The 22,999-nt window shown below is 42.3% G+C and overlaps 1 protein-coding gene across 2 annotated transcripts in view; it reads right to left on the bottom strand.

Annotated features, from left to right (window-relative positions):
• Positions 1–4,302: 4,302 nt before the first annotated feature.
• The window catches only part of LOC126109604 (uncharacterized), a 33,914-nt gene continuing 15,217 nt past the window's right edge, over positions 4,303–22,999 (bottom strand). Inside the window, exons 5-7 of one of the 2 annotated variants that reach the window (XM_049914646.1) lie at positions 21,065–21,333; positions 18,613–18,837; positions 4,303–7,675 (exon numbers count right to left, since the gene is read on the bottom strand). In XM_049914646.1, coding sequence (XP_049770603.1) covers positions 7,622–7,675; positions 18,613–18,837; positions 21,065–21,333 — 548 coding nt within the window. In that variant the 3' untranslated portion in view covers positions 4,303–7,621. The remainder of the gene's footprint in view (positions 7,676–18,612; positions 18,838–21,064; positions 21,334–22,999) is intronic. The other variant, XM_049914647.1, reaches the window with a different exon arrangement.

Here is a 22,999-nt window from a genome sequence, read left to right as displayed (position 1 = left end):
GTCCACTGATTGAGCCCTGCTTCGGGTATCAGATGAGCAGTAGACTGGAGTTCGGGGTATGTCATCTGTCTTACTTTCTGATTACAAGTGGTCTATTATTCCTCTTTCTTTCTTTGCCCTTTTTATTGTCAGTCTCTTCTACATCTGCTTGCCATCCACATGTCTACACCTCCCAGAGCATATAAATTACAAATACTATACAGAGCATAATAAATTACAAACACTACATTTCTTTTTCTTTAACTACAACTAGTACAAAACACACCTTGCATCTCTGCCAACATTTGGCACGAAATAAGTTGATGAAAGTTATTAAAGTTTAAAGTTATTTAACCTGTTCGAGTCTAAAGAAATACCTGTTTCACAGTTTGGCTATAACCAGTAGGATGTTAAATGTGTAAGATTTTTGTATTGCAGGTTGCCTGTAAAGGACAGAACTTGTCAAACTTCAAACTCATTCCAGATAGTTTTTAAGATTCTAAAACTAAACTGTTAATCGTACATGTTTGGGAATTTTGTAATGAACACAGTTAGGAATTCTAACTTAATAATTGCAGTTTATTTAAGTGATGTAAGTTGAATGTGTTCGAATATAAGCCCATAAAATGGTCCCACAAGACGTGACTTTGGCCAGTTCTATGCTGTAATGCACGAAAAGCCATCAGAAAGGAGCACTTGCCTAGTGTTGTGAAGAATACTGAAATCAAACTGACAAATTTATGACATCACCCTTGTTCTTCTAAACGATGATGAAATTTAAAGTGCTTGTAAGAGCTGTAGATGATGTGTTAGTACATTTCATGAACTCACTCACTCACTTGTGTGCATGCGAGCTTTTGTGTGTGTGTGTGTGTGTGTGTGTGTGTGTGAGGGGCAAAGGGGGGGGGGGGACCACATGCTCTAAGTTAACAAGTGATATTTTGTTGTTTGCTTTTTATAAGCAATGCAAATTTAATTCATGCCATTTTTGATAAGGGGTAGCAATGTGACATATTTGATTTGTTCCAGTAATCAGTATTGATCCATCTAAGCAAGTTACACACAGTGAACATTAGTAAGATGAATGCAAATCACTGGATTGCCAGAAGAATTAAGAGTCTCCTGTCAGAAAAAATATACTACAGTAGGTTATCGATTATATGAATGCCCATCACTGGAACATACATTAACCGAAAGCACTCCAGTGGACAAATTCAAATTTGTGCAGACGCAATGTAAACTCAAACTGCATAAGCTGATACTATTGTCCAAAACATACACATATAACAGTATAAGATAAGTAGGTACATAAAGACATTTTTCTCCGTGACCATCCACTGCCACCCATTCGCAGTTGTGGTTGTAGATCGACTTAGGTCTCCTGCTGTCAGTACGGGTATTTGGTTGCGGAGGTTGGAAGTGGGTGGCACAAATTGTTTTTTCACACATGTTTATAATTAGTGTCTAAAACGTTTTGAGTGGTGTTTCATGTGCCAATCAGAGACAATGATGTATTCAGAATTTTCTCGAATGTATCTTTTGAACTGAATTTTTCCAGGAAGTTCCAAACCTGTTTAAGACACATGTGGCTGAAAATTATAGCGTTACTATCAATCACAACAATTACAAGGCTAAATTCTCTAAAAAATTACTCAATTTCTGAAGTCAAACATCTCCGAATGTCATACATCTGAATGTTGTAGAATATTGCGTGCGTATGCACACACACTACAACTAGCTGTGGCCACTCTGGCCATACTGCGTCGAACAGGAGCAACACTCCAGAATTGGCAAGGATAGCAGGGTAGCTGTGCGGGGAGAGAAATCAGCACTACCCAGCGGAGCATGCAAGGTGGAAAGGGAGGGCTGTCAGCCACAGCATCGGGTGGCTGTGGGGAACAGAGAAGAGGGGACACATGGTGCAGAAAGGAAAGGGCAGAGAAGGTGAAGAGACTGCTGGGTACACTCGCAGAGTGTGGCGCACGAGGAGAGTGAATGGAGGTGAATTGTGAGGGGGGTAACAGGACAAAAGGATAGAGGTGGCAGAAACAGTTGGGTGAAGGGTGTGGGGCGGTAGGTTGAGGGCAGGATGATTAAGGACCGAAGAATGTGTTGTAAGGATAACTGCCATTTGCACAATTCAGAAAAGCTGGTGGTGATAAGTAGGGATTACTGTTGATGCCACTTCCCATACACCAACATCCTTCATGCCTGTAGTCTTGCTGCTAATAAAAATTACTTCTCCCAATGTCCTTCAGGCTCCATACCCACTACCTAATTTCTCATACACCTTACTAACTATATCCTAATACCCAGCTCATTTAGAGGAAACCTTCCTAACATCCCAGAACTCCCAAACCCCAGGTCTGGTACAGGTTCATTGATGCTACCTTCATGATCTGGAATCAGGGCCAGGACACCCTATCCTCATTTCTTCACAACCTCAACACCTTCTCTCCCATCCACTTCACCTACTCATCCTCAAGCCAATATGCCACCTTGCTGGATGTTGATCTCCTCCTCTCTGATGGCTCCATCCACAGCTCTGTCCACATTAATGCTTCAACCACCAACAGTATCTGCATTTCGACAGCTGTCTTCCTTTCCACACAAAAAAATCCTTCCCACATAGCCTATTGACCTATGGACAGTGTATCTGCAGTAATGGGAGCATCCTTGCCCAGTATGCTGAAGGTCTCATAAAGGCCTTCACAGACAAGACACTAACCCCCAGGCCTAATCCACAGACAGATTTCTTGGGCCATTTTCCCACAATGCACAAATCTCCCACCATCCCCACAAACCAGCTACAAAGAAGTGCCCCCCCCCCCCCCCCCCCGGGACTGGAACAACTGAACCACATCCTTCGCCAGGGCTTTGATATTCTTGTGCCCTGAAATGAGGGACTTCCTACCTAAGATTGTTCCCACCCCTCCTAAAGTGGTGTTCTGTCGCCCACTCAACCTCCACATCATTTAGTCCACCTCTATGCTGCTCTCAGTCCCAATTTTGATCTGATGACGATGCATGCCACCTGGGGGGATAGTAGATGTATTGATAACGGTTTAAATGGTTTAAATGGTGTCCACCAACAGAGACCGTCTCGGAATACCTGCCGGGGTGCCATCTGTGTCTACACTTTAATACAGCACGCTCACGGTCAGAAGGCTCAAGTGTGTTACACATGTGTAAAGCAAGCAGGAAACTGTGCCATAGAGATACACTCTTGCTTCCTACAGCCAACTGAGTGAGTTCGAAAAGGGTCAAACTGTGACTTTCCGAGTGGTGGGACGGTCCTTTTGGAGAATTGTCACACAAATTGGACATGCTGCATCAGTTGTGCAAAAATGTCAGTATCAGTGGTCACGTAGATGAGGTTCTGTATGTCACTGCACTACAGTTGCCTACCAGGATAGTCTTACTGTAAGGGTAGCAGTGGCAGATAGTACATATAAGAGGGGGATCAGTTTGAAGACGGAATGGTGCGTCGTGGCCTTCTGCGATGAAAGCAGATTCTGCGTGCACGCACGTGATGGTTTTTTTGCGTAGTGGGGTGCAATAAGCTGCAACTCTTGTCCACATTCGGCGTTTCTAGAGGAGATGCTAACCAGTGCTTGGTATATGCAGCAGGTTGTTAGACCTGTTTCCCCCCACAGGAAAGTGGTGTATTGTTCCAAAAGGAACAATATACTCAATGTGCTCTGCAAGACGTGCAAGAACTTCGCTGGCCAATACAATCTCCAGACTTGTTTCCAATCGAGCACATGTGACTCGTCAACCAACTCTTACAGAACTAAGTGAACAGGTCGAGGAACTGTGGCATAACATATCCGAGGAGAGCATGCCATTCGTACAATTGACTTGATGCCAGAGTAAGCACCTCCATTGTTGCCCTTGGAGGCTGGTGTTTCAGCATGGGTAAGTTCCTGGTACTTCAGAAGCACTTGTGCTATTGATCTGTAAATGTAATCATTTCATGTACTCCATATACACTGTTGCAACAATAAATCTTGAGTGAATTGGAAACCTCTAATAGCCTGTAGTAATATTTTTCTGGCAATGTATAAGCAAAACACCACTGACAGTCAGTCACCAATGCATCAATCTCACAATTATATATATCGTATCTCATACAACAGTAAAAATCCAATGCTGAAGGCCAACAGCACATTACAGCATCACAACCTACATACCACCACTAATTTCTGTTCTGTATAACAGAGACTTAATTTTACTTTACAGAAACAATGTCATTACTGTGAAGTATGTGCACACACAATTAAAAATTAGCAGTTGCGGCACTGAGTCATTAACTGAGAAGTATTATTTGAGAAACTGCAAACATTTTTTATTGCATGCGTGAAAATCACAAAAGATCCAACTTACATGGTTACCCTTACACATAGTTGTTCATGATATATAAATTCATTACAATATTGTATCAAATACTGATTTATAATATAATACTATTATATTGAGTTAGAAAAGAACCCTGCACCACAATGACACCTAGAGATCTATAAGTGTAATATTGCTCTCTTAAGTACATTTGCAGCTAGCTTCCTCATTCAGTATGTTATTAACAGTGTAAATTCATAATAAAAGAGATGAGCCACATAGCATACATTTCAGCATTCCAAGCATTCAACTGCAGATATATCTTTAAAAATATATGCATATATTTTCTTACAGTTCCATAAGGTTCCTGCTTCAAGAACAAATTTCAAAACAGTGCAAATTTGATATTATTTTTGTTCTCTCTTTAGAAAGAAATACAGCAACATTACAAAAACAAGCAGTCAATATATCGGCACTTCTAGTGGAAAATTTAGGGAATTGCTAATCACTTTATCAGGAGTTACTATCAAACAAAACATACCCTTAATTGTCATTGCTCAAGACAATATGAAAATTAAAATAATGCTCACTTCAATAATAATAAAATTATTACCGTTATAAATATGATAATTCTGAAGCATAGCAGTGAAGGTGTCTGAAACTTTCACACTATATCAAAGCGATTCAAATTAAATCATTCATTTGTCAAAGCTGTTAGGGTGCAATATATAATCAACATTCGTATCAACACTACCTCTGTAGGGTCATCTACTATGATCAATTATTACACATGAACTAATAACACACAAACTGACTGTAGGAAAAGCGGATACCGGGCTGATTTTAATCTGATGGAAATGCAATCAAACCACAAATAATGTAGTTGACAAAACTTCAATCCTCTCTAGTTTTTAAGTATTCCTTGTCAGTTTTTGGTCCTTACCAGGTAGGATTTAAAAAATAAATAAATAAAATTAATGCATGTTCTATCACAGGTTTATTAAATCAGTGGTAGAGCATAAACGAAATGCTCAATGAACTCCAGAGGCAGATGCTACAAAAGAAGTCTCGTGGCCCCCACAGCAGCTCACGGCAGACATCTGACGGTGCTCTCGTTTTAAGAAATCTGGCTACGTAATCTTTATTCTACACATGGCAAAGTAGTATGGTGCATAAGAATGTAGGTGTAGAACAGCAAACTATGAAACCAGGAAGAGTGGGGAAACAGGTGGCAAAAAAGAATCTCTCTTCAGCTCTACAGAAAGTCAAGTGAGATGAAAATTTGAATAAAACGCTGAATGAAAACTTTCAAAATGTGATTAAGGATACTCAATAGGTATGAAGTAATTAGCATATAAATCATATGACATCTACAGTTAACTCTAAATAATGAAGATTAAAGTTAAAAATTCAACATATGGACGAGTCATTGATACAAACAGAAACATTACTCACATTCAACCAATGACTTCCCATTGATGTACCTCCAATGAAGCCTGATAACAGGCAGCAAGGTAAACCAACAGACACCTTCAACAACATGCTCCAGTGTTTTCTACACCACTTGCTCAGTGTAAATAGGTTAGTTCTACAAATTACAAACAACAGTAGCAACTGATCTTCAAATAACTTAAGACAAGTGAATAAAATTATGACTTACTCCATAATACAGAGCTTCAATGGAATGTTTAGTTTTTCTTTGACTAGTTAATCTTTTTTGACTGTTTCTGACCTACAGAGGAAAGAAAGGCATAAAAGGTTACACAAAACTCACAGCCTCTGTATTCTTGTAAGATCTTCAAAATTTGAATGCTACTCTTATTGCACAGCTGTGAAAGAATTTCTGAAGGATGACTCCCAAGTCTCCAGAAATGTACAAAAACAGTTACGTGATCCCACACACGACCTTGGCGAGGCAAGTCGACTGCTCTCTAGAGCTCTATAAAGAACTACAAAATTGCACAAAAAAGTTCAAATCCAATTCCATAAATTTCTAAAAGGATCAAATCTTTTCATCAAGCAATAATACAAATCATTATTGCAGCACACAAAGTATTATAAAAATGGTCAAAACAACAAAAGAGTTTTGCAAGTGGATACATTTTTGTCCACAAAGAATACGAAACATTTTCTTTTCTTTGCTCAAGAAAGAAAATATTACATATTTTTTGCTGTACTAATACTTGTTATCGCCATTCCCAAAGCCTTTGCACGGCAGGAAGTGAAGTACAGCGTGAAACTAAGTACAGGCGAAGTACAAATTGGCGTTACTTCTACACAAATGGAAAGAACACACTGTACCACTGGTATTCATACACGTGTAACTCACAGATCAAAATAGTAAACTGTTCTAAATGAAAATTTCCAGAAAAGCAACCATTTCCAAAAAATCTGAAGGCCTGCATGGGAAACAAGTAGTCATTCATCTTATCTATTACCAAAAAAAGTGACAAAGCAAAAAGCTATAGAACACTTGCGGATTGTTCCATTCGGCCAGTCTTTCCTTCACTTGCAAGAAATAAATGTGTTTACAATTACATAACAGTCACATTATGCAAACAACATCTTAAGTATCACCAAACAATGTTTACAATAGATACGCATTTGTATATTAAGGATATAACATTATATTATTCTTACTTTTAAGAGATCTGGGTTGATTTGTCAATTTAACCTTTGGGAACCACCTGTGGAACAATTCTTAGAAAGATACAGACTCAGCTGGTGGGAATGAAAGATTTTATTGTTACGCCTTTAACAGAGGCACGTAAAAAAACAAAGTTTAAACTTACTGCAACAGCGCAGAAACACGACTTTAGCATTGTTTTTCAATGTAACACAACATAGTGGGAGGGGCGGGGGACTAGTAATTTGTAGCCTTGTACTAATCTCGCAGATAAGCACCACATAGTCACATTATGTTCACAGGTATAACAATTTTTTTCTCCACTAGAATTCACAATGGTAAAACTAAACCAAAGTCAGTAAGGCAGCCAGCACAGCTATAGGAGAAGCCCTCTCAGAAGCGAAACATTCATCGAGCTAGCACGGGGACCGCAGGGGTAGAATTCGCGGGTCCAGTACCCACAGCTCCGACAAGGAAACTGTAGCAGGGACAGGGAAAAAAAATTGTACGGGAGCCGAGAAAGGGTTCACACTTCGGCACCGTTGTGACTTTCGGTATATCGCCGCTCGGCTTCTCTGGAACGGGACGGACTACAGTGACCATCCCGAATCCACATCACAGGCTGGGCTAGCAGGTGAGGAGCGGAGAACAGCACAGCACTCGTGACAGACTGCGGCATCACAAAATCAGGGAGTGCGGGAACAGCTTCATTGACGAGTAGTCTGTAAGGATCTGAAACAGTACGAGGAATTCCACATCAGGTGGGGGGGAAAAAAAACACACACACACACACACACACACACACACACACACACACACACACACACAGACAGACAGACAGACAGAGAGAGAGAGAATGGTGTTGCTTTCATCATTGTGGACACCCTGCATAGTGGTAGGCTGCAGCTAGATGTTTTACAGAAACTCCTTTGAAACATAACTTTTATTAAAATATCTGAGCTGAATTTCAGAATGGTGTGTATAAAGCCCTTTGGTTCTTATGTACTTCTTAAGTGCACATTGTAATATTTTAGTCTATTATTATTCTAATGTGCATGGTAAATCTTTTCATAAATAATGAATCAATGTTCAGCAAAGTTTGTCTTGAACTGGCATTTACTCAATAAACAGTACACTGTTGGGTCACTGAAATGTGACACATTTGAACATTTACAGTTCACACTGTTGTTATTCAGAATTTTGGCCAGAAACATGGTTTCCCTGAGTGGACAAGTTCTACTTGTGGTCCAAAAACTAATTACATATTTAGCCAAAGTGCGGAACTATGAATTCATAACATGAGGATTTTTGTCGTGTTTGAAATCACTGATTGTTACATAAATATGTCATTTAAAGAATATGGTACAGTGATAACAAACTGTGCAGAAAAGTGGGGTTATAGTTTTCCTATGTGCCGTTTGTATTTCAGCTGTCTGCGGCAGATCAGTCCGACCCAACTGCCCCAGTAAACGTGCCACTTGGTCAAGCCACAGCTGTGATTGCCTGGATGTGAGCTCCACACATAAACTGAAACAGTAATCTGTAGCAATGAATGGAGGCTCAAATGGAGGAGGAAGTAGAAAATCCCTCTACTGTATTTACCCGAGTATAAGATGACCCTGAATATAAGGTGACCACCCCTTTTTTAAGAGGCTCCTTCAGAAAAACTTATTTTTAACATATTTTTACTAATCAAAATTACAAACTGATTTATTGACATTATTACAGATACTGTAAACTTATGCCATTTATGATTGTTTACATTTTGATAATACTAGAAGAAACAAAAAGCAATGATTTAGATTGATTTTTTGCTTACTAACTGTAGGCTGTGGCATCACTATTTTCACAATCATCTTAATAATAATATTTGACTCTTTCTTCCACATACGAGGAGGTACCCAAAAGTAACCGGAATCGTAATGCTGCACATTGTGTACTTGTAGTAGCAGCTTCTGCCGCCCGAGGGTTGTAGTAGGAGCTCTGCTGAGTCATTCTGCCACACGGCGTCACCCAACAGTGAGAAGTGTGGTTTCTTTGGCAGTTCTTTGAGTGTGCATACAGTGCAGACATGAGGAAATGGCTAGTTATTACGAACAAGGTCTGGCAGTGAAGCTTTGTTTCTTGCTTGGCAAGAATGCAGCAGAAACTGTTTCGATGATTCAGACAGCCTACAAAGACCATGCTCTTGGTAAAACACAAGTGAACGAATGGTTTTCTTGGTTCAAAAAGGGGGAAATGGTGGTTGAAGATAGGCCCTGTTCCGGTTGACCTTCAACTGCTCTAAGCGAAGACAACATCGACAAAATCCGTGATCTCATCAGTGAAGATTGACGCAGGACAATCGACCAACTCGAGAACTTGTCCGGGTTGTCCTGGAGCTCAATTCAGCGCATCTTGACCATCGATTTGGGGATGCGAAGAGTGGCAGCAAAATTCGTGCCGAAGCTTCTTACCAGAGATCAAAGGGATCGTCGCATTCAAGCCTGTCTCGAAATGAAGGAGGCTCTCAGCGTTCACCAGTTTTTGGCCTCAACGAAGATGACTACCTTGACCCATGTGCGCCCTATTTGCTGGATTTAGCACCCTCGGACTCCTTCCTATTCCCAAGGATGAAAAGATACTTGAGAGGGAAGCGTTTTGTGGATGTGGAAGACGTAAAATGCTATGTCATGAAAGTGCTAGCAGGTATCAAAGAGGAAGAATTTAAAAGGTGCTTCAAACACTGGAATGAACGTTTCGACAAGGGTATTAACACTAACGGAGAGTACTTCGAAGGAGATTAAGGTTGCATTTGAAAACAATAAAGTATAAGTATATGCTTTCTAAAAAGAAATCCCCCCCCCCCCGTATGCTGCGATTTCTCAAGTGGTAGTAATGATGGGACCTGAGAACACAGCTGTGTTTTCTAAATACATATCAGATTTCACTTCTACAATGACATGAGAATGTTACAATGACTTTCAAACATATCATCTGCCCACTGCTGTCTCTGGCTGTATAGAACTAGCTGACACACCCCACCCCACCCCCCCCCCCCATTTTTCATTCCATCACACGTCACGTCACAGCGAGCATCAATAACGTTGCAGCAAAAAACACGTGAAAAGACTTACCGTCTCCTGCAGAACTGTATACTATTGTTAAGTATTTGTCCAATTTATGTCAGTTCAATCCTGACTACAAACTGATTCAGGCAAACCGCAGTTTAAACATGGTAGATATTCATCAATAACCAAAATACATCATATAGATTCCCACAGTTGGCAACACGGCAAAATTTGCTGTTCATTCCCCTCCCCGCACCCATCCTGGCTTTCAGCCAATCTGTTATTACTGTAACCTCTCCAACCCCTTCATAGGGCTGAGCTTAAGCAGCTGTGACAAAGAGACTCAGTATCCTATACTGTGCAGGTGATATGTAACAACACCAACTAATTCATAAACAGAAGACTGCAATTACGATTCAGTCCCATTCTCGAACCTTGTCCCATGTTCTAGTGATGTCTATTGCTACTATCTCTACAAATGGTCTTGTTGCTGTAATATATTCTAATTGATTTATTTACTTTGTTAGACATTTCATTCTGGGTTAATTTTCCTTTTTGTTTCAACGGAATGTCACCACGTTCTAGCTGATTAAAAGCTGGTAACATTTTCAGCCAGTATTCTAATATGTTAACAGTGACCAGTTTCCCATTTGCCATCCACTTACTAAATTATTAAAGTCTCTCATAAAAAAAAAGGTCTGGGTTCTGGATTAATTAAAGTTTTTTGTAGGACAACACTGAATGTGACCTTCACATTAAAAGCTACACTAATGTTTGTGTATGGTATCCATAAATACACTCCTGGAAATTGAAATAAGAACACCGTGAATTCATTGTCCCAGGAAGGGGAAACTTTATTGACACATTCCTGGGGTCAGATACATCACATGATCACACTGACAGAACCACAGGCACATAACACAGGCAACAGAGCATGCACAATGTCGGCACTAGTACAGTGTATATCCACCTTTCGCAGCAATGCAGGCTGCTATTCTCCCATGGAGACGATCGTAGAGATGCTGGATGTAGTCCTGTGGAACGGCTTGCCATACCATTTCCACCTGGCGCCTCAGTTGGACCAGTGTTCGTGCTGGACGTGCAGACCGCGTGAGACGACGCTTCATCCAGTCCCAAACATGCTCAATGGGGGACAGATCCGGAGATCTTGCTGGCCAGGGTAGTTGACTTCCACCTTCTAGAGCACGTTGGGTGGCACGGGATACATGCGGACGTGCATTGTCCTGTTGGAACAGCAAGTTCCCTTGCCGGTCTAGGAATGGTAGAACGATGGGTTCGATGACGGTTTGGATGTACCGTGCACTATTCAGTGTCCCCTCGACGATCACCAGTGGTGTACGGCCAGTGTAGGAGATCGCTCCCCACACCATGATGCCGGGTGTTGGCCCTGTGTGCCTCGGTCGTATGCAGTCCTGATTGTGGCGCTCACCTGCACGGCGTCAAACACGCATACAACCATCATTGGCACCGAGGCAGAAGCGACTCTCATCGCTGAAGACGACACGTCTCCATTCGTCCCTCCATTCACGCCTGTCATGACACCACTGGAGGCGGGCTGCACGATGTTGGGGCGTGAGTGGAAGACGGCCCAACGGTGTGCGGGACCGTAGCCCAGCTTCATGGAGACGGTTGCGAATGGTCCTCGCCGATACCCCAGGAGCAACAGTGTCCCTAATTTGCTGGGAAGTGGCGATGCGGTCCCCTACGGCACTGCGTAGGATCCTACAGTCTTGGCGTGCGTCGCTGCGGTCCGGTCCCAGGTCGACGGGCACGTGCACCTTCCGCCGACCACTGGCGGCAACATCGATGTACTGTGGAGACCTCACACCCCACGTGTTGAGCAATTCGGCGGTACGTCCACCCGGCCTCCCGCATGCCCACTATACGCCCTCGCTCAAAGTCCGTCAACTGCACATACGGTTCACTTCCACGCTGTCGCGGCATGCTACCAGTGTTAAAGACTGCGATGGAGCTCCGTATGCCACGGCAAACCGGCTGACACTGACGGCGGCGGTGCACAAATGCTGCGCAGCTAGCGCCATTCGACGGCCAACACCGCGGTTCCTGGTGTGTCCGCTGTGCCGTGCGTGTGATCATTGCTTGTACAGCCCTCTCGCAGTGTCCGGAGCAAGTATGGTGGGTCTGACACACCAGTGTCAATGTGTTCTTTTTTCCATTTCCAGGAGTGTATATGAGAATGTTTATTGAAAACTGTTCAAATACAACAAAAATTTGTAAGATGGTAGAATTTAATGCTATTTCCTCCTGTGTTTTGCAAAATTGTCAAATCCTAAGAAGAGCAATCAACTGTTGTAGTGGCTACTTCATAGTTTTTCACGTATCTCTCGCAATGGCTCTGTGCGAGTCAATGTCATGTGACTGTTTGAGCAATGTCAATACTGCATCAAGCACTTTGGCATATTGGGAAACTTCAAGCCTGTTGGAATGCGAGTATCATTTGCTGAGCTGTGCCTTTCTGAATTCTTCAAAATAAATCTGGTGTGACCTCAGTACGCAAAGCCTCATCTCTAAATGTAAGACGACCTCTATACATTCTACTGAACAATTTAAAGAAGGTGACCTCAGCAGCAATAGTTTAATCTGCAAATACAAGATGACCCTGTATTTTTTGAATGACGAATTTGGAAAAAAGCCTCGGCTTATATCAGGAAAATATGGTATTTTCAAAATTCTCTTTAAGGTGAAAACTCTGATAGCAACAACTGTATAGTCACTGATAGTCCAAAGGATTTTGAAAGTAAAAAGCAAACCAGTGACTGAAGCTCTCGAAGACAGCAGTCAAAATGACACCTTTGCAAGAAATATTTGTGTAGAAATGCAGAAACTTCCTGGACTAAAAACTGCTCCAATACCTCTCTCTCCCAATTCAGCAATCAATCTGAAGCTGAAATTCAGTAAAATGTAGTTTAAAAAATTTATAACACGTCTCTAAAGAAATATAAAAGAAGATGAATCACACTCCAGTTGTTAGAAACTGTCATTCCCAAAATGAAAATGCAAGGCATAAAGGGCGAAGCTAAACAGTAGAAAACTCAAAATACATACTCTGATGGTGTTACCTGTGCTCCATGTAGGCAGGAGAATGTGGGGTTAAACAACTTGGTGAGGACGACAGTAGGTGAAGATGAAAATTCTTCAAAATCTGAAGTGAGTGCAAAATACTTTTGAAAAGAGCACGCACTAGCAACATATCTGTCTGGAAGAAGACTATTTTTGTCCACTTGGGCATACGTTAAGACAGATCAGCTTCAAGATGAGAGAAGATTAGAACAAGGCACATGCATTCTAAAATTTTTCTGGCATTTGTAACAGAAGATTCGATTAATTTTGCTGCAGACAAAATAGATTTTATTTACACCAATGCAAGTAGACCACAAACACTAGATCCTTGATTGTCGAAGTGGGCAGAAATTGGATCAGAGGAGTTTTGCTCCATCACTGCTACTTGTCTCCTTATGGCCCCTATGAAAATTTGTGACTACTGATAAAGAGACAGCTCTAGCACTCCAGTTTTGAGTGATATTAAGCCCTGGTGCAGTCTTTGGTTAGTCTGGAAAATTTTATCAGTATTAGTATCTGCTAATAGGATGTGGACAATACTATTAAGTATGTTTCATCTGTATCCAAATCTGTACACTGACAAAAGCCTTCTTCCCCCCCCCCCCCCCCCCAAAGGGTAATTACCTTTCTAATAGTATATTCCATCCAAATAAAGCAGAATTGGAATACATACATTTGTGCTGTGTAACAGTCAAGACAGATTACATTGTTAATTTTGGGCACACAACAACAGAAATTGGCTTCTACATATTGGAAAAAAGCAGCAAGATACTGGCAACACTTGCGACAAGCAGGTGGATTCTTTCCCCTGTTATGTTTTTCTTCCCCCTTTTCTTGTAAATACCTTCAACAGTGTTATTTTTGGGCTGGATGAGGTTGATCTGGATGTAAACATTGGCACCGACTTGGTAGTACAAGCATTAAATCGTGTGATCTCAATTGCAGCGCCTAGGGAGAGAGGTCGTGGGCGTCCGCCCAGCCCCACGGTCTCAAGAGCTAACTGTGCTCCGCAGATAAGTGCGCAGAGCAAGGAAGAGGTACCAATGGACACTGAACCCCGAAGACCGGGCCTACGGACTAAACATATACAGGAATCTCCGGCAGCGATATAAAGACAGGCTACAACAAGTTAGAGAGGAAATTGGCAACGTTTTGTACAAGATCAGCCCTCCAATAACCCTTGAGATACTCCATATAAACTAGTGAGATTCAAAACTGGAGCACCTACGATACTGTCGTCAATAAGAAGACTCGATCAGACATTTACAGAGACCAGGCAAGAAACAACGGAAGAATTAATTGAAACATTACTTCCAGATGATCACCCCGACGGGGATTCACCAGATCGGGCTGAAATAAGAAGAGAAATGGAAGAACCGTACGATAACGACACTCCGGTATACCCTACATCGACAGAAGAAGTCGCCGATATAATTTCGATGTCGAAGAAGAGGAAGTCTCCTGGACCAGATGGTGGGATTCTGGCGGAAGTTCTGCAGATGATCGCACCTAAGCTGGCGCCAGTACTCGCACAGCTATACAACAGATGTTAGGAGACTGGAAGGTTTTCGAACTGATGGAAAAATGCCGAAGTCGTTATCATCAAGAAGCAGGACAAGGATCCTGTCGAACCCAAGTCATACAGACCAATATGTCTACTGGACACCCTAGGTAAAGTTCTAGAGAAATTGCTCCGTGCAAGACTGCGGAGTCACAGGGAGCTGCACGGTATGCACGAATGGCAGTTCGGGTTCCGTCAGTGGAAATCGACCGAAGATGCAATCAACCTAGTGGCTGAATTTGTCGCTTCGTCAACCTGCAGCTACGTAATCGGAATTACGGTGGACATATCGGGAGCCTTCGACAATCTGTGCTGGCCGGCACTGTTCTCCCACTTCAGGAGGTGCAGTGTCCTTGGCCACTATATGATTGATTGAGGGACTACTGTAGAAACAGGGTGGCTCGGATGACGACTCACGAGACGGCTGTCTCTAAGAACGGCCCGCAGGGATACCCGCAGGGTTCGGTGTGTGGCCCCGTGTTTCGGGATATAAAAATGGAGCCGGTGCCGAGATCTCCGAGGGAGGACGCACGCGTGTTGGGGTCGTCGCCTACGCTGATGACCTTCTCATCCTGGTGCAAGGCAATAGCAGGCTCCAACTGGAGCAGAGATGCAGACTTGCAATAGAAACAATCTCAGAATGGTGCAGGAAGTCTAAGCTGAGTGTTGCACCAAACAAAACGGAATACATAATATTGAAAGGGAGCCTAAACAGAAACCCATCTAAAAGAATCAATGATTTGCAGATATCTCGGGGTAATCCTGGACCAGGAATGGCACTTTGGCCCCCACAGTGAGTGTATCAGTGCAAAGGCGACTGTGTGCTCAATAAGTTAATCGGGATTGGACAACAAAAATTTCATCTGGTACCTCGAGTCTTAAGATTATACCACAGGATTTTGTTACTCTCAATTGTGGGGTACGGGCCAGTGCACGGGCACACAGACTGTGCAATGTGAGGCCCTCCATGGCCATAAGTTGTGTGCAGAGGAATATCTTACTCAGATCAATAGGTGACTTTGGTACCTCTCCAACAGATGGACTACTTGTAATAACGGGACTGTCCGTTAGATTTGCTTGTACAGCAGAAAGCTGCACATTATTGGTTGAAACAAGGGAACATAGAATGGGTACACGATATAATGGGTAAACACCTAATTAATAAACGAGAAATAAGGGAAGAGGTCTTAAACATACGGCAAGCGGATTAGGATAACTCCGATACAGCTGGGCGAGTGCATAAAGTCTCCCGAATATAAGGGACAGATTAAGGGTTAAACATTTCGAAGCAAGTGGCAGGGCATAGTACATTTTCTTACTGGCCATGGCCCTTACCCTGAATATTTATACCAGACAGGGAAAAGGGATTCAGATATGTGCGACTGTGGTGTCCGTACGGGAGCCCCCAAACGCGTCGTGTTTGGGTGTGCTTCCCTCACAGGATCAGTTGGAGAAGAAAGGGATCAGCTAAGGACAGAAAATATCAATGAAATAGAGGATAATGAACAGTTTATTAACTTTAAAAGACTAGTAGATAAAGTATCTCACACGATGTACGATCAATATGTCGGAAGATAGCTCAAATTACTAGAGTACAACAGCTAGAAAGAGATGGGGGAATGAGGAGGAGATGAGAGCTGGCACTCCCCCCCCCCCCCCCCCCCCGCCCCATGAGCTGCAGGGGAAGGGAGTGATAGAAGACGAATTAACGGGGGCCGCTGTCGCAGAGGGTGGGCCGGCGGGAGGACCACACTCCGTGGGATCACTGGACTGCCCGACCACCCACGAGCTGGATCGCCTCGTCGTCATAGTCGGAACCTCGCCCCGATCTCCCCAAATGCAGACGATGTAGAGTAAAAGCAGTGGTGGTGGTTGTGGTAACTCAAATTTGATGTCATAAAGCAGTGGAACAGATAGTAGAAGGCCCAGCTCCACGTGCCTAGGGATGGGCAACATGTGCGCGGTTCAACCGAGGCTAGACAGCGCATGCCTAAGAAGGCCGGAACGTAAATGTAGTGTAATCAAACTAATTCTACAGTAAAATAGATGAAGATCAAGGCAAAAATTGAATTGTAATTGGAAATAAAGAAAAGTAATTGTAACATTGTAAGTAGAAAACTAAACTCTGTAGATACTTGGTTCTATAAAATGTAAAGTTAAGTAGAATCTGTATCCACTGTATTGTAAATTTTAGTAATGGCGGTTAATGTAGATAAACGCTCCATTGTAGCAACAAGGTAATGGACCAGCATTGTAAATAAACGTGAAAAAAAAGTACCAAAAATAAACATTATCTCAGGGCTTAGCCATATTGACTTTACTATGCCTTAAATTCATTTGGTTAAGTGGAACTCCATAATTTGACAAATTAAAGGACTTAAACCTATAGCAACTGCTGTTTTATCTAAAAGTCTTCAGTCAAACAAATCTTATCCATTACTCAGTTAATCAGGAAAGTATTTCCTGTAAAATGACAGCAGCAGAATGTATTGCTAATTACTGCAACGTTAAAACACAGAGGCTGCTGGGAGCCGTTTCATTCAGTCTGTGGAAGTATATGTCGTGAGAAAGATCTGTGCCCAAAAATTATTGCGCATTGTACGCAGACAAGTTTGCACGTGTCACAAGTTGCAAGAAGATGCCGAGTTTCACCTAAATTCCATGCTCGAGAGTTTGTAAAGTGATTGTTTTGGAACCATTTATTGGCTCTGAGCACTATGGGACTTAACATCTATGGTCATCAGTCCCCTAGAACTTAGAACTACTTAAACCTAACTAACCTAAGAACAGCACACAACACCCAGTCATCATGAGGCAGAGAAAATCCCTGACCCCGCTGGGAATCGAACCCGGGAACCCGGGCGTGGGAAGCGAGAACACTACCGCACGACCACGAGCTGTGGACGGAACCATTTATTGTGAACAGGCACTTAATCTTGAGAACTCTGTTATTTTGAAATAATATTTACTGCACACATAATTTTCGTTTTGATATAACAATCTACTTGAAAGGACAGTAATTCAAGGATGTTAATTAAATGTCTGCCCCACATAACCTTCTGTCACCGCACTTGAACACTCACATTATAGAACATCAGTTGAGTGTAGTATGCAGCTAGCAGTTTATAGGTGCATAAATTATAGTGAATGAGACTCAATCTGGATATAAACCTTAGGTTATTCAATGATAAAGTGCAATTAAATATTTGGGATAAAAATGTGGTGTGGGCCACATAATATAAAATAGCCTACTACAGACAGCCAATGTTTGGCCAGATTTGACAGAGGCACAGCTACTGGAGGCATATTAGCAAAGGTAAATATGGCTACCCTCCACATTCACTAAACCAATTTCAATTGGAGGCACACTGATGTTCGAGCTCAGAAATGAGTGCAAAATGCCAAAACGACAGAATCTACCCATGCACCACGTACGAGCCGTTGTAACAGCACCACTCTTGCTCCTAAAGCACTGCCAGTACAGGCAAGGTCCCAGGTTCGAGTCCTAGTCCAGAGCACAGTTTTGATCCGATAGAAAGTTTCAAAGTAGTGCGTACTCCACCACCGTCGAAAAATTTCATTCTGGAAACAATAGCCTGTGGCTAAGCCATTTTCCACAATATCCCTTCTTCAAGAGTGCTAGTCCCACAGGATAGGCAGGACTTCCGTGAAGCTCGGAAAGTACAAGTGAGGTGCTCCTGGAAGCGAAGAGGGTGACTTGTGAGTCGTGCCCAGGTAGCCCACTTGACGAAAGCGCTGCCCGTGAAATAATAGGTTCCGGCTTGGCCTCCTGACCCGACATAAAATTTCAAAACAGTGCACAAACTCCTGCAGAATGAAAATTTCATTCTGTAAAAAGTGAAGCTGTCTGCTAGTTCTGAGGAAAAAGGACCGACATTACATTACTTTTTAGCTGTCCTCTTTGGAGTGACTTATACAGAGTTACATCGCCTCACCTCTTTCAGCTTATCTTTTGACAGTCTCGGCACAGATAGTTCGAAGCCTGTGCTGAGCAGCTTGCTGTTGTCCAGGTAGAGGTGTTTGTTGTACAACAGCTCCTGGTCAATGTACGGTGTCAGAGGAGTGTTCTCCACACCGTCCCGGGCGCAAGCCTCGGCCCACGGACCCATGTGCTTGTCGTTCACCTCCTCAACCACACTGGACATGTCCGCCTGGAACAACTGTCGAAAAGTCAAGAATGTCGCGATGTGGGTACTGGGGACAAAAGGCCACATTAAAATGCACATTTCAATATAACAGTAATTGAAGCTGATAGTCAGACTGAATGTTTACTCACAGGCATATAGAGTATGAGCAAACAGAAACACAAACACAGTAAGCAGGTCTCAGCATATGGACTTAAAAAGCACTTTGAGTAACAGCACACATATGTTGTCCTGAATGGTGAGTGATCATAACAGTGAAATGTGGTGTGGAGTGGGCAGCAATCTGATGACAATGTCTGCTGACAGTGTTGTCACATACTGAAGTGTTGTAACTGAGAGAATTTTAAGGGGATTTGTGACAAGTTGGAGAGAATTTCTATTTGGTGCCAAGAATGTCAGCTCGCTTTTAATGAGGATAAATGTAAATTAATGTGGATGGGGAGAATATATGTTCGTGTAATGTTCGAATACAATATTAATAGCATGCTGCTCAATAGGTTCCCGTCGATTAAATATGTAGGCATAACATCACACGAGCTCAGTTGTAGGGAAGGTGAATGGTCGAGTGCAGTTTATTAGGAGAGCTCTTGGAAAGCGCAGGTCATCCATATAGCAGACCGTGCACAGAATACTTGTGTGACCCATTCTCAAGTATTACTCTAATGTTTGGGATCTCCAGCAGGTCAAATTAAAAGATGAGATGGAAGCAATTCAGAGCTGTTGCCATTTGTTACCATTCGATTCAACCAGTATGATAAAGTTACAGAAATACTGATGTCTGCCCTTGTTACAGAAATACTGACTTGTGATATAAGCAGCACTCAAAATTTGTGAACTACGCTGACAGAAGAGAAAGGTAGATTTCATCTATGCCCCTTTTGTAACAGTATTGTCGCAGTATAACACTCTAAAGTGTTTCCTTACAAATTTCTGCATAAGATAGCAATATCAGATTTCAGAGAAAGAAACACACAGGTGAATTCATTTGTTCAATATATACAAAAACCACTACTGTTCCATTTGAAAAAGCCGAGTCTGTTATTCATAGCTCTGTAATTTGCATAGCTACGCAAAAAACTACATCGCAATTGGATAGATTACTCACCAAGCAGCAGCACGAGAACACACACATAAAAAGAAAAATATTTTACATATCCAAGCTTTCAGAGCCAATGGCTCCTCCTCCGGATAGAAGTGCTGAGGGGAAAGAAAGAAGGGTGAAGAAGTTTAGGAAAAGCGGTAAGTTTGAAAGAGTCACCCAGAACCCCAGGATAGGGAAGTCATACCGGGCGGGATGACACGGAAAGCCTTATCGTTGTGGATTGCACCCAACGATATTTGCAAACCTGAGAGCTTAAAAGTTGGAAGACAGGGTAATATACAAGACAGACATTACTGCTCAAACATCGTGCATGAATTTGAGTGAAAAGCTAAGTGCACTGTACGTAATAGACCCGAGAGGGAGACCGCAAAAAACAGATTCAGAAAATGAAATATGTAGAAAACTGAAACGGAGTGAAGAAAAGCGTATAGTTATCCATCTCTATTACATACAATGCACTTAGGTTTTCACTCTTTTAACTTATGCACAATGTTTTAGCAGTAATCTCTGTCCTGTATATGATGCTGTCTTCCACCTTTAAGCTCTCAGGTCTTCAAATCTCATCTGGTGCAGTCCCCAACATTCAGGCTTTCCTTCTCATCCCGTCCAATAGGCCTCCCATGAACCAGAGTTCTTTCCAATAGGCCTCCCATGAACCAGAGTTCTTGATGACTTCTCGAAACTCTACCCATTTTTCTAAACTTTCCGGTCCTTTTCCTTCACTCCTCCTTTCTTCTCCTTCAACCCTTCTGCCAGAAGAACGAGCCACTGGCTTCAAAAGCTCGCATAAGTAAAACCTTTTTTGTACGTGTGTTCTCTTGCCGCCGGTTGGTGAGTCAATTTTTTTATCCATCCAATTACATTATATTGTCAAAAATTGATTGTTTTTGTTGTTAAAAATATACATTGTTTAGTGAGGATTTCCTTACAATTCATATGGGTGTAAACAGCATTACTTAGTCTTAAATGGTTCCATAAATATTTGGGATTAACAGCTCAGCTGAATCACCCTGTATAGGAAGACTGCACGTAAATACATTATTCATAGCGTGGACAAGTTCCACTACTGAAAGTCCAAAATACAGGTGTTCAGGAGAGTTTTAAACAAATTATTTCTGTCAAGTGATAGAGTGCTCTCACCTTGCAGATGCTGGACAGAGTATTGCCCCAGTAATCGTGATTGATGTCAAAGAGGTCTGACACAACGGAGCTGATATCTCCTTGCGTCGTATCTCCCGAATCGACGATGTGGTAAACCTGTCCGACAGTGTCATCGCGTTGTGCCAAGTGCAATATCGCGCGGCAAACGTCTTCCACGTGGACTGTGTTCATGCGTAGGTCGCGACCCCACAGCAGTTTCATCATCTCTCCGAGGTGCCTGTATACGGCACCGATGACCAGCCTCGGAGCTGTAACAGATACACACTTTGATAATATGTCATTTGTGAGATACAAAATCATAAAGCCAATGCTACAGTAAAGAAAGTGTGCTTTGCTCTGATTTCCTTACAATTTAAATTAGAGGATGAAAACACAGAATGTGACATCCTGCAGCAACTTAAATAACTGCCACAAAGGTGTGTGAATCATTTATAATAGAAAAGCTTTACAGTTTGGTGATATTTCTCGCTCAAATCTTAACTGTAGAAAATATTGAGATGTATTTTGTTGCCACAAAACAAGCTGTAATCTGCACCTACATCTACATATATATACTTCGCTAGCCACCAAGCGGTGTGTGGCGGAGGGCACAGTTTGCACCAAAGTCATATTTCCTTCCCTCTGTTCCACTCGTGGACCACGAGAGAAAAAGGACTGTCTTAACACCTCAGTATGAGCTCTAATTTCCCTTATCTTTCAATTCATCCTCAGTGAAGACCAGATTTTGAAATTTAGTGAGCGGCCCCTTCCGAGGTCCCACTTCAAACTATCTGTGAGATTTTTAACGCTCTTGCAATGGCTAAATTTACCAGACACGGATCTTGCTGCTCTTCTTTGGACCTTCTAAATCTCTTGAATGAGACCCAACTGGTAAGGGTTCCATACAGACGAGCAATACTGTAAGACTGGACGAACTAACATATTGTAAGCAGTTTCCTTTGTTGAAGGACTGCATCGCTTCAGGATTCTACCAATAAACCGCAATCTAGAGTTCTCCTTGCCCATTACTTGTGTAATCTGATCATTCCATTTGAGATCATTTCGAATAGTCACACCCAGATAGTTGGGGGATGTTACCAAGGACTGGTCATATATTTTGTACTCTTACATTAATGGGGATTTTCGCCTTGTTATACGCAGTAGGTTACACTTACTAATGTTGAGAGAGAACTGCCAGTCATTACACCACGCATTTATTTTCTGCAAATCCTCATTGCTTTGTTCACATCTTTCGTGTGATACTACTTTTCCTGTAGACTACAGGATCACTGGCAAACAGTCTAATGCCACTGTCAATACCAATCAATCATATCGCGTATGTAAATCGTAAAAAAGCAGTGGACCTATTTCGCTGCCCTGGGGTACACCTAAAGTTACGCTTGTTTCTGTTGAAATCACCCAATTCAGGGCGACATACTGCTCTCTTCTGTTAGAAAACTTTCTATCCAACCACATATGTCATCAGATAGACCGTATGTGCGCACTTTTTGGAGCAAGCAACAGTGTGGAACTGAGTCGAACACCTTTCAAAAGTCGAGAAATATGGCATTAAACTGGGAGCCGGTATCTAGAGCCTGTTCTATATTATGCACAGAGGGCCAGCTGTGTCTCGCATGACCGCTGCTTCCTAAAATCGTGCCAGTTTCTGCAGGTGAGCTTCTCAGAGTCATTATGTCTGAACACACAATATGTTCCACGGTTCTACAAGAAATTGATGTCAGTGAAATTGGCCGTACTTACATGTATCAGATTTCCTCCCCTTTTTATAGACTGCTATGACCTGGGCCTTTTTCCAGTCCCACGGAACTTTCCACTGTTCCAATGATCTCTGATAGATGACGGATAAAAATGGCGCTATATTTGTAGCATAGTCAACATATAATCTTACGGGGATACCATCTGGGACAGATACCT

This window comes from Schistocerca cancellata, chromosome 12 (genome assembly GCF_023864275.1).
Source record: "Schistocerca cancellata isolate TAMUIC-IGC-003103 chromosome 12, iqSchCanc2.1, whole genome shotgun sequence".
NCBI lineage: Eukaryota > Metazoa > Arthropoda > Insecta > Orthoptera > Acrididae > Schistocerca > Schistocerca cancellata.
Note: the sequence above shows the minus strand (reverse complement) of the source record. Positions and strands in the feature narration are given on the sequence as shown.